This window comes from Fundulus heteroclitus, chromosome 16 (genome assembly GCF_011125445.2).
Source record: "Fundulus heteroclitus isolate FHET01 chromosome 16, MU-UCD_Fhet_4.1, whole genome shotgun sequence".
In the NCBI taxonomy this organism is placed as follows: Eukaryota; Metazoa; Chordata; class Actinopteri; order Cyprinodontiformes; family Fundulidae; genus Fundulus; species Fundulus heteroclitus.
The window spans coordinates 6,922,753-6,935,741 of NC_046376.1; the positions used below are offsets into that span (position 1 = coordinate 6,922,753).

General features: G+C 41.6%; 1 protein-coding gene across 1 annotated transcript in view; it reads right to left on the reverse strand.

Annotated features, from left to right (window-relative positions):
* Positions 1 to 12,989, reverse strand: part of LOC118556557 (transmembrane protein 104-like) — an 85,415-nt gene that overhangs the window by 7,814 nt on the left and 64,612 nt on the right. The window contains exon 9 of the mRNA XM_036148253.1: positions 11,416 to 11,509. Within this exon, the coding sequence (XP_036004146.1) occupies positions 11,416 to 11,509 (94 nt within the window). The remainder of the gene's footprint in view (positions 1 to 11,415; positions 11,510 to 12,989) is intronic.

Genomic DNA, 12,989 nt, shown 5'->3' on the forward strand with positions numbered 1-12,989 from the left:
CTGGTTCTGGTTCTGCTGGAGGTTCTCCTCCCTGTTAAAGGGGAGTTTTCCTCTCCACTGTCGCTTCATGCATGCTCAGTATGAGGGATTGCTGCAAAGCCATCAGCAATGCAGACGACTGTCCACTGTGGCTCTACGCTCTTTCAGGAGGAGTGAATGCTGCTTGGAGAGACTTGATGCAACCTGCTGGGTTTCCTTACAGAGAAAACTTTCTCACCAACCTGGAGGATCTCATGGAATTTAACTTTGGAAAGTGCCTTGAGATGACATGTGTCATAAATTGGCGCTGTATAAATAAAGTTTTATTGAATTGGTGATCTGGAGTTAACTGAACAGCATTCAGAGAAGAAAGAGGCACATAAAGACTGGTTTTGCCTCTTTTGAGAAGACATATCAGCTCATAAAAATTTACGACGCTCAGGATTTCTGATAAAAACCAACAGTTCGGCAGAAACAGTTTGAAAAGCAGGATGGAAAGTTGTCCTACCCTACACCTGGGTAGGTCATGACATAAAATAAACTATAGGTTTTTAGCTAGCTAAAGCAAAATAAAAATAAAAGTCAAATAAAATAAAAAATATATTGGAAGCTAGGTAAAACTAGAGTTGAAGAATCAGCTCTGTTTTTGTACACTTAAGTTATTTCAGAACCAGATATTTTGTATTGGAAAAATGGGTCTACAGGTTGTAAAAGTATAAACACAGACAACAAAAATTATGAAAGGTTGTTTCAAACTCAGGAGGGTCAATAGGTTTTACCCAATCCGATAAAAGAAAAAATACAAGTGTCACACACCCCTCTGAAGGGTGTGTGAAAGTTTTTTTAATAAATGAAAATGAAAAATGATTTGAGGGCTTTAGAAGACATCTTTCATTTTTCACTTCAAGAGAAGATAATCTTGAAAGAAAGGTGGCAGCTCCACTCTTCACCCTTGCTTCCCGCTTTCCTTGAACTCAGCACTATCGCCGTGTGGGAAAACCTGTTGCGTGATTGTTCAATATTTAATGCATCTTTGGCCTCCGTCCAACGTAATCTCAGGCTTTGGGGAAAGCTTTGCTACTCCCAATTTAAACGTTAACCCTGTTATTACAGGGAGGTCAGGATGATGGGCAGCAGACCAGCTTTCAAGGACAAAAAGTCTCCTTGTCATGTCGTCTGCAGCCATAAAACAGCTTCTTATCTTGAAAAACGGGAAATATACATATGCAGCCTTTTGTTTGAGCTACTTTCAAACCTTTTTCCCCCCCAACTCTGAAGTCATCCGTGTGTTCATCTACTCTGGTTTTCAATCTAAAAGAGGCTTTGTGTAAAATAGAGAGCGAGTTAAAGGTGCAGGACAGGAGGAAGGAAGCTGCTCTCCTTCATCTTTAACACTCGGAGGCTTTCGCAGGAAGCTCAGGCGCGCAGCGTTTTTAATTAGGAGTGCCTCGGGGTAGCTGGCTGTTATCACATTACTTAAAGCACCTTTTCTACTTCGGTCATGATTAAGATTCTGAAATCAAGGCTATGAGAACGACAGCTTGGCTGTGAGGGAATATTCAGAATGAGCGAACAGTAAAATCTAAATTATACCCTCAGTTAAGACATTTTAAGCCTAGACAGAGGCTGATAAGTTTATTTTTGTTTAAGATGATGTTGTTTAAAGTAGGGAAGGAGACGATATCTAACTTTACATCTTTTTTTTTGGTAACACACTCATCCGTCAAAGACTCTCAGTGACGGTAAATCACTTCTTCCTGAGACAATTTTATCACGTTCACTGCTACCTGAAGCCATGAATCTGGATGCTGAGGCACAACACATGTGTGAAATAAAACTATATCAATTCTGATCGCCTTTACAGCCCGAAATGATCCACAGACGGCATCAACGTGTTTATCTGCACTGTAGATCTGTTGTGACCTCAGCCTATGCCGCATTTAAAACCCCCACAGTGCGGTAATTACCGTATTTTCCGGACTATAAGTCGCAGTTTTTTTTCATAGTTTGGCCGGGGGTGCGACTTATACTCTGGAGCGACTTATGTGTGAAATTATTACACATTTTTACCGGTATATCATTACACCTGTTATTTTCACACCAAACCACCAGAGGGCGCTCTAGGCCTGTGTTGAATCAGACGTAAGCGACGTAGAAGTGGAAGTGCCGCATCTTCTACCTCCAGAGTTATTTGAAAGTGACACCGAGGATGAAGATTTCACTGGATTTTAGTTATTTGGAGTGACACGGGCGCTTTGGTTAACTTCTTCGCATGTTATTTATGCTATAGTTATCTGAATAGCTTTTAATATGTTATGTTAACATACCAGGCACGTTCTTAGTTGTGTCATGTAGCGTAAGCTAACCGTATAATTATTCAGCCTGTTGTTGCCTCCGTTCTGTTTTTATGTAAAATTGCCTTTCAAGATGACATGTCTGTTCTTGATGTTGTATATTATCAAATAAATTTCCCCCAAAAATACGACTTATACTACAGTGTGACTTATATATATGTTTTTTCCTTCTTTATTATGCATTTTCTGGCTGGTGCGACTTGTACTCTGGAGCGACTTATAGTCCGAAAAATACGGTTGTGCAAATTATTTTGAAGCCAGCAACTAATCAACTGGAGATTTCAAGAGATGCGTAAATAAACCAACATGCAATGTTCTGCAAACCTCGAGAGAGATGGATAAAAACCCCGGTCCGAGCAGCACTGCCCATCCCTCCACGGACTCGTTCATTCACACTGAATCAGCCATTTACTCTTGCAGATACCTGTCAGGATACGGTGATGAGGTGCACTTTCACAGGTTCCCCTGCAGTACTTTCTTCTGTGCTTGGCATGCAACAAAGAGGCAGGCAAATTGAGGGGCTGTAAAACGACCACATTTCACGTGGCCCGTAACCTGAGCCCCGTCCACCTCACAAAACGTGATTTATATCGCCTGAATAGGACCGTCAACGGCCTGGTGAGGAATGCTTCATGTTAACGACGCCTTGGAGGAGGCTCCTGCCGCTCTATTGTCTCCTCCACACAAAAAACACACCGACTACCTCAAAAGAAAAAAGAAAGATAGTCGACTTCTTTGTTAGAAAGACCAGCAACGTTTCAAACATTTCAAAACACTCGCGCTGATGCTGCTCGGTTTTCCCGCATCGTCTTAATTAACGCAGACACTCCTGGATAATCTCATCACCCATTAGAGGTGCAGCTCTTTGAACCAGGTCTATCCAGGATGCTCTCTATTTCTCACTGCAGTAGAACTTTATCATAATAAACCGATCAGCTCTGAGGCTCAGGAGCTGCTGATGTGTTGCTGTTTTTTTATTTTTTTATTTATTCTTGTAGGCGACTGGGTGATAGACGGCTTCACTGCCTCACGGCACGTTCAGCGATCTCTGATAGAGCTATCAGCAAACAACGCGGAGCAGCCGTGTTTCCGTTTGTTCACAAGGACGAGTGGGCAGATCTAAGCACCTCTGAACAACACGAAAACATTTATCTGAAACTAATACAAGACTACGTTAAAAGGCCCAATCCAAACGCTTGACAAGTTTCCCAAACTTATACTCTCAGAGGAAAAAAACAAAACAAAAAACAGCTCAGTACCTAGAAGGGATTGTTCAGTTTGGATACATTAAACAGCTTCAACAGCCCGGGTTGTCAAATCATCCAACTCTTAATTACGTGAGGTGTATGTAGGGCTGGATGATGATTCAATAATAATATATATCGATTGATAGACGAATATCGATGATAAAAAAAAAAGGTCAATAAAAAGTTCAATAGTTTTCCTGCCTTTTGCATTCTCTCCTATCATGTAGGTTAATATTACAGTCACTACATCCTCCCAACCAATCACAACGCAGAGCCAGGAACAATCCGTCACTAAGCCCCGCCCCTTCAAAGATTTCAGCGAGCACAAGTTCTTTTTTCTTTTTTTAAAATGTGTAGATTTGGTAAAAAGTTGGTTGAATGGTTGAGTTTGAATTCAGTGTTTATGAGTTCTTTATCTAAAAATAGGTTGCTAAGCAACAGCATAAAAATGGCCAGGGCTGCACTTAAAATGTGTTTTGAATTTGTTGTTAATTATTGATATCGATCAAAATATGATTTCTATTTTATCAATATGCTTTCTTTTCCCTATATCGTTGAGCAGTAGGTGTATGGATGTAACAAAGAGCTGTTGGTGTAACCAGTAGTTTTGTAATATAACTATACATGCACTGATCTCTTCACGTTAATACAAACAGTAAATTAGCCGATCACAAAGCAGCGACAGCGCGTTAAAGCAGGGGAGTCAAAACTTGTGCGAAAATTGTGAAGAATACTGGAGCGTAAAAAAAAATAATTTTTTTTTAACTGCTCCACAAAATCTCAGCATGCACTATTTTAATTTCACAAGTTTAGTCAGATTTTCTGCAGCAAAGGGATGTGTAGATCACAGTTGAACCAAAATTTGTAAAGGGTTTTGCACATTTGCCGTATTAAAAGATGATAATATATTTTGCAAATTCTTTTTGGGCTTGATTGGAAAAAAAAGGGAAAATATTTTCATTAGTTTTCACGAACAACCCAAAGATTTGGGTCAGTCCTTTTAACAAACTTGCTGCATTTAGACAATTTTAATACTTCAAATAAAGCAGATTTTGGTGCACCAACATCTGCATTTCAGTTAAGGTCATTGGATAGATGTGGTCCAATTAACCATGAAACAACAGTGAATGTAAAAAGTATGCTTCTTTATAGATAAAACCAGTCCGTTTTTTTTTTTTTTACTTTATTTATCCTGCAAAGTTACTTTATTTATACTGCAAAGTTACTTTATTATACTGCAAAGTTACTTTATTATACTGCAAAGTTACTTTATTTTCCTGCAAAGTTACTTTATTCTGAAATCCACTGCAATTCACTGAAATTCTCAAGCTGTATGCAAACGAAATTTCGTTCTGTACGCACTCTGTGCATACAAAATGATAATAAAGTTTGTCTATAAGTCTAAGACAGTGAATGCAAGTATCAAAAACGGGCTATACGACAAATTGTTTATCAAGTGTCTCACTCTCCACGACTGCAACTTAAGTTTGCACACTTCAAAACAAGCATGTGGGTGATGAAACTATTATTATTATTATTATTATTATTATTATTATTATTATTATTATTATTATTAATAATAATAATAATAATAATAATAATAATAATAATAATAACAACTAGGCATTCATGCATTAGTTTGGTGTGGAGTGCTTTAGAAAACCGCCTAATCTACCAATTTTCTTTCAGTGCACAGAACAACAACAAAAAAGAACAATGAATCCCTTTCAGTGTCCAGATGTTTATTAATTAGAGCGGTGATCACCTGTGAATATGTCTCCATTTGTTTGAGTGTATCTATGGGTGAGGTCCGTACTTTACTGAATAATTTCATTCCCAACATGAATTAATCTGTCATTAGTAACTAAAATTAACCAAAAGCTGTTTAAAATAAAGGTATTTTCGTTTCTGCACAAGAGTTCTCCAACAACAACAACAGAACGGTGGAAAAAAAACCAAAAACGCTACTTTACAGAGTGTGATGCTGAAGTCGTGTTTCTGAATCTGTGTGTGATTTTAAACGTAATTTTTCAGCACCTCTGAACTGTGATTCTGCTGCACAGTTCATTAAGACTGCCTCATATTTCACTGTCGCCCTGTGAGCTGCCTGCCGTACTCCCAATTCCACAAACCACCAGAGTCCCCCTGACCTTCATAGCCAACGTCCCCCTCCCTTATTCCTCTAAAATGCCACCATGTAGCTGTTAACACGCCTGCGGGCAGCTTCCAGTCTCTTCATGGTATACTGTAGCAAACTAAGCGCATCAGACGGATGGGATGAATATTATTTTTCCCTTCCCGAGAGTTTGGCTTATAGTTTACAAATGCAAAAAGTCATTGTTTTAACTCCTTAAAAATAAACCTTTAATTTATTTAAGACTGTCACAGCTGAAAAGAGTTAAAATCAAATAAGAGCTGCAAGCATTAGGCCGCTTAAAGATGGAGCGGTGGTTCAGTTTCTTACATTTCAACTTCACCACCACTGAAAGTAAACCTAAAACGCCGTTTTAGACAATTACTAGGTTGGCTTTCTATCACCTGGAGAACATTTCCAGGATTAAAGGACTGATGTCTCAGCAGGATCTGGAAAAACTAATCCATGCGTTTATCTTTAGTAGAACTGATCACTGCAACGGTGTTTTCACTGGTCTGCCTAAAAAGTGGATCAGAACGCTGCTGCCCTCGTCCTCACTAAGACTAAGAACGTAGAGAACATGGACCCGGTTCTGAAGTCCTCACTAAGACTAAGAACGTAGAGAACATGGACCCGGTTCTGAAGTCCTCACTAAGACTAAGAACGTAGAGAACATGGACCCGGTTCTGAAGTCCTTCCACTAAGACTAAGAACGTAGAGAACATGGACCCGGTTCTGAAGTCCTTCCACTAAGACTAAGAACGTAGAGAACATGGACCCGGTTCTGAAGTCCTCACTAAGACTAAGAACGTAGAGAACATGGACCCGGTTCTGAAGTCCTTCCACTAAGACTAAGAACGTAGAGAACATGGACCCGGTTCTGAAGTCCTCACTAAGACTAAGAACGTAGAGAACATGGACCCGGTTCTAAAGTCCTCACTAAGACTAAGAACGTAGAGAACATGGACCCCGGTTCTGAAGTCCTCACTAAGACTAAGAACGTAGAGAACATGGACCCGGTTCTGAAGTCCTCACTAAGACTAAGAACGTAGAGAACATGGACCCGGTTCTGAAGTCCTCACTAAGACTAAGAACGTAGAGAACATGGACCCGGTTCTGAAGTCCTCACTAAGACTAAGAACGTAGAGAACATGGACCCGGTTCTGAAGTCCTCACTAAGACTAAGAACGTAGAGAACATGGACCCGGTTCTGAAGTCCTCACTAAGACTAAGAACGTAGAGAACATGGACCCGGTTCTGAAGTCCTCACTAAGACTAAGAACGTAGAGAACATGGACCCGGTTCTGAAGTCCTCACTAAGACAAAGAACGTAGAGAACATGGACCCGGTTCTGAAGTCCTCACTAAGACTAAGAACGTAGAGAACATGGACCCAGTTCTAAAGTCCTCACTAAGACTAAGAACGTAGAGAACGTGGACCCGGTTCTGAAGTCCTCACTAAGACTAAGAACGTAGAGAACATGGACCCGGTTCTGAAGTCCTCACTAAGACAAAGAACGTAGAGAACATGGACCCGGTTCTGAAGTCCTCACTAAGACTAAGAACGTAGAGAACATGGACCCAGTTCTAAAGTCCCCACTAAGACTAAGAACGTAGAGAACATGGACCCGGTTCTGAAGTCCTCACTAAGACAAAGAACGTAGAGAACATGGACCCAGTTCTGAAGTCCTCACTAAGACTAAGAACGTAGAGAACATGGACCCGGTTCTGAAGTCCTCACTAAGACAAAGAACGTAGAGAACATGGACCCGGTTCTGAAGTCCTCACTAAGACTAAGAACGTAGAGAACATGGACCCAGTTCTGAAGTCCTCGCTAAGACTAAGAACGTAGAGAACATTGTTGCCTCCGATTTAAGCCTGTTTACTGCTGCGATGACGCGGATGACTGAGAATTTACACAGACATATTAAGGTTTTTACAACAAGTTTAAACTCAGGTTCTGGTTGGAGGTATTTAACTCCAGCTTAAACGCCATTTCTGCACCACTTGTTATTCTACAGGAGAGAAAACTTACAAAATCAGCAGGGGGTTAAATAACACTGATACAGGATTTCTGTACATGGAGTTTGTTGTAGTTTATCTGAAACGAATGATGACCTGAGTATTGACTGATGACTGGCAGCTAAACAAACACAAGTCTGTGTTGGGCTTTCATTTCAGGAGAAATATTCTCACAGACTAACGTAAATAACCACAACAATATATTTATTGTCGTTCTTCCGAGAGTGACTGCAGGTACATGGAAATGGGAATAAACCCTCGAGGAGATGGCAGATACATGCCAGCAGTCTATAACTCACCGGGTTTGTACACTCCTCCTCCGGACTAAAAACAAACATTCACAACCCGCGACAGAAGAGGAGCGCGGCCGTTGGTCAGGATTAATGATTTAATTTACAAAGTAGGCCATCAGCTCGTTTAGCTTCTCAGAGAACAGCCGAAACATCGACAGCCAAGGATTCCTGGTTTTACAAATTCCCCTGTGTTCATAAAAAAAACACTGCAGGTGAGGAAGGGAGGAAGGAGGTGAGGGAGGGAGGAAGGAGGTAAAAAAATTAGGTAAGTAGAGGGGAGGGAGAAGACGGAAGGAAGGAGGAAGTAAAGATGGGGGTTAGGACGGAGGGAAGAAGTGGGAAGGGAGAGGGAAGTAAAGAAGGAGACAAGGAAGGATGGTAAGTAGAAGGGAGGAATGAAGGCAAGGGAGGAGGAAGTAAAAAAAAGGAAGCAAAGAAGGAGGAAGGGAGGCAGAAAGAAATAAAGTCTGAAAAGGAGAGAGGAAGAAAGGAAGAGAGGAAAAGAGGGAAATGGTAGTGAGGGAGGGAGGAAGGAATGGTCAATGGAAGGGAGGCAAGGAGGTGAGGTAGGGAGCGAGATAGAGAGGAGGTAAAATAATTAGGTAAGTAGAAGAAGAAAGGGAGGGAGGAAGGATGAAAGGGAGCAATGAAGGAGTGGGGGAGGCAGGAAGACAAAGTTAGAAAAGGAAGAGAGGAAGAAAGGAAGAGAGGAAAACAGGAATGTAGGAAGTGAGGGAGGAAAGAAGGGAGGGGGGAGGGATGGAAGAAGGGAGGAAAAGAGGAAAGAAGGAAGTGAGTGAGGAAGGGAGGAAGGGAGGAAAAGAGGAAAGAAGGAAGGGAGGAAGGAAAAGAGGAAAGAAGGAAGGGAGGGAGGAAGGAAAAGAGGAAAGAAGGAAGTGAGGGAGGAAGGGAGGAAGGAAAAGAGGAAAGAAGGAAGTGAGGGAGGAAGGGATGGAGGAAGGAAGTGAGTGAGGAAGGAAGGAATGGTGAAAGGGAGAGAGGGTAAAAGGGAGGGAGGGAAGGAGGGAGAAAAAGAGGAAAGAAGGAATTAAGGGAGGGTGAGAAGGAGTGAGGACTGGTAGAAGGAAAGCAGGGAGGGAAGAAGGAAGGAAGGAAGGGATGATAGAAGGAAGGGAGGGAGGGAGGGATAAAGGAAGGAAGGGATGATAGAAGGAAGGGAGGGATGAAGGAAGGAAGGGATGATAGAAGGAAGGAAGGCATGGTGACCCTTCAGTTGAAGTCATTTCCACGCTGCCATCCCTTCAGCCTGCTCTGTTTATCTCAACCATCTGGTGGAGGTGGGCGTTCGCCGCTACGTCTCAGCGCGGCGTCCGCCGTCTGCTCGGCCTCAGACGGCGTGGAAACACGGCGTGGAAACACGGCGTGGAAACACGGCGTGGAAACACCGCCCACTCTGCTGGTGTAAGCGGTGGAACCACAGACTGATAACGATCCCCTCCGTAGAGAGCCGCTGTTTTCACTCCACCTCACAGCATCTCAGACGGCAGTGATCTCCTCCCCACCTATAAATCAAACAAACCTCTAGTCCACGTCGTTAAAAGCGTTCTGCCGATAAACCGAGCAGCTGAACGGCTGCTTCCTGCGCACAGATTGGGTCGTTTTCCTCCAGGATGCAGGTATCAACACCGATCACGTCGTCACGTTTCCTGCATCCTTTCTGCTGTCATGAAATAAGTTCAATTTGTCTCTGCAAATTAGTAATCTGTAGCAGGCCCAATATCGCAGCCATCAGTAAACAAACGGCTCAGACGGCACAGAATTTTAGCCTCTGCGGCCCGACATCTTTTATCTCGCTTAGCGTTGCTTCCCCTCGTGTTGCTGCAAACACATGAAGAAAACAAAGCTTTTCCAGCGGACTCATCTCGAATCGTTAGGCGGAGCTGCAAAGAGCACGCCGTAAAGTGACACCGCAATCAATTACGCCGAGTGAAAGGTGCGGCTAAAAACCCCTGGTGCTATCAAGCCAGAAAAAAAAAAAAAAAAAAAATGTGTGGACAGTGAATGGATGCTGCCGTGTTGTTTATGTGCGGCAGAGCAGCGACTCTGCGGTGTTGTGGGTTTTTTTTTTTTAAACAGCAGGTCCTGGATGGGCGGTTTATTCTCGCCCGTCGCCCGGTGAGTGACGGTCCAATCAAGCCTGGGACGGCCTGTCAAGCCTGTCAGGCTGAGGAACGAGAGGAGATGGGCATCAAAGACGCAGAGCAGAACCGGACCGTGATGGACGGACCCGACCACGGCGGCTACACACAAAGGCGAAGGCAGGAAAGGGATGATAAAATGGAAAACAGGTGAGGAGGGCTCAGAGAGGGCGAGGACGAGCAGAGGAACTATGCAGAGCCTGAAAGGAACTGTTTTAGCTCAAAACTTAAGTGTTTGCTTAAAATTATACCTCCTCTGCTCCCTGCAAAGCCTGAAGAACATTTGGTCCGCTCTTTTCCTTCGCTGCCTGAATTCATTGAGGTTTGCAGACGCGAGCTTTTGCACAGTTCTCTGCAGCTCCTGCTAACAGGCTGCAGTTCGCCGGGCGATTGCAACACCTTGATTGCTTTATTACAGCCATTCTCAGGTGGATTTGCTGCTGTTCTTTGGTATTATCCCCCTGCTGATGACCCAAGTACAGCTTTTTCTGTGGTGGCACCTGGTTTTTAACCTGCTTTCCATGTTTCCCTTTATCTCTTGGTGGGTTTTGCAGTAATATATTGATTTTATTAAGCACTTACGTCACCATTATTGCAGCTGTGGACAGGGCAACACAAATAAACGGCAAAGCCTCAGCTGCTGGAAAAACCCTTAACTTAGCTTCCCCCGCTCATTTCACTAATATGTTTTGAAGTAAACACATTCCTAATGACAAAGATGTATGTAATCATAAGATCAAAGTGCAAAATTTCACAAATTTAATCAAAATACTGGATTAAAATGTAATTTAATAAGTGAATGTGTTAAACTCTGCTTTTAAAAAAATATTTTCTAAAAAAAAAAATAGATCTTTGCATATAGTGGGGTTGTGATATGACTTGTTGATAATTCGGCGTTTCATGTGACTTTTCTGGTAGGTTAATATCACTATGTGGGTGCAAAATTTCACAAATTTCCCACAAGTACTGGATTAAAATGTAATTTTAACAATCAACAAGAAGTGCTGCTCTGCTGCCTCCTAAGCTAAGAACGAAGGCACCGCGTTGTGAACGTCAGAATAAAATAAGTTGAAGAATATTCAGTGTTATACAAAGCCTCGATTTTAGTTCATATGAAAACTGCAGATGAACTTGGTCTCTCACAAGCTGCTTCTAAAGAGTAATCTGTGTATTTAATGCCTTGATCCCTCTTTTCATGACTGTTGGTAAAAGAAAAACTTCCTCTTACCGATCCAACGCATGACTGAGGTGAGAATCTGAAGATATTTGGTCTTCTGGGCGTTGAAGAAGGTGAAGGGCCCCAAGAAAAGGGTAAACACGCTCTGCAGGAACAGAAAAGGACAAAAGAAGTTAGTTTTTTACTTGCCTGCGACCCACTAAGAACCAAAGCGGGGGAAAAAAAATGAGCCATTAATTTGCGGAGAAATCAAAGTCGGATGCACATAAAAGGAGCGTTAAAGTATGAAACCCGCCTCACTGAGAGCTGATGAGACCTGGCAGAGGCGCAGTAAAATGTCACCCACTATGAATAATGCCATAAATGTCAAAGCCAGTCAGTAGGAGAGTTTGATTTACAAGACACGAATATGAACTGCTCTGCATGAAGCTGCAGCGGAGGAACCTCTAATCTTCGTTTGATTGTTTCTGAGATGGCAGAACCTGCGTTAATTAAAAGTTGCAGTAATTTGTGAGGTTGTATTTTGGTGTTTCACACTTCAGGCGGGGTTTCTTGAACCCTTATTTGACCAATAGATTAGATCCTTGTAACGACAGAGGAGTGCAAACAGAAACATCAACACGTCAAAGAAAAGCCCACAAAGATTTTATGGAAGAACAGAGACTAGAAAATAACAAAAATCACTGCTGAGACAGATTGCATTTAGAAAATTTGTATTTCTCCGAAAAGGAAAGTGTGCAGATTAAAATAATTTTTATCTTAGAAAATGTATTAAAATCATCAACTCAAAAACAGCTTTTTCTAAACCTGCAGATAAATGACAAAAGATATGCAAAAGCATAAAAAAGGAAACTCATCTCTTATCTTAAGTGGGAAATGTAGAAAAATAACTTAATTTTTCCACAATAATTAATTACCAGGAATAAAAATCTAGCATTAAAACTGTTATTGAACAAAATTACCCGGGTAAAAACGGTTGAAACCCCCTAAAAATCTCTTTAAAATAAATGGTGTTGAAGGTGTTTATTCTTTTTTTTAGTTTTTAGGAAAAAATAATTTGTATCCCATGACTTCCTGTTTTCCTGGGGAATAAATATGAAGCGACACGGAGCTTAATGCTCACAGCAACAGTGAGGAGGATGTTAAGGAAGGTAAAAACATCTCTAGCAGGTTCCCAACAGCCACTAAATGCCATCGACATGCAAAGGATGGAAACATCCACAACCAGCAAAAAGGTTGTATAACGTATTAACCGCAGGGGTCGAAACTGCTGTGCTACCCTCAATTTTTTTTTTATTAGAAATAAATTAAACAATTTTTTTCAGTCTGAGATTACACTGTTGCCATAAAAGACTGATTTCTTTTGAGACTGGAAAACTGGAAAGTCTGTCAAGCGCTTCAGAATCAACTTTTGGGGATGTCTCAGATTAATTTGTATAAAAATAAATACAAGATTCAGGAAATGGAGAGAAGAAGAGAGACGGGAAAAAAAAGAAGAGGTCAAAAATAAGGTAGGTAGGACACAGGGAATGAAAGAAGGAAAAATAGAAGGAAGGAAGGTTGAACAAAAAGGAAAAAAGGGTTAAAGGTAAAAGGAAAGGACAAAATCAAGAAGGTATACAAGG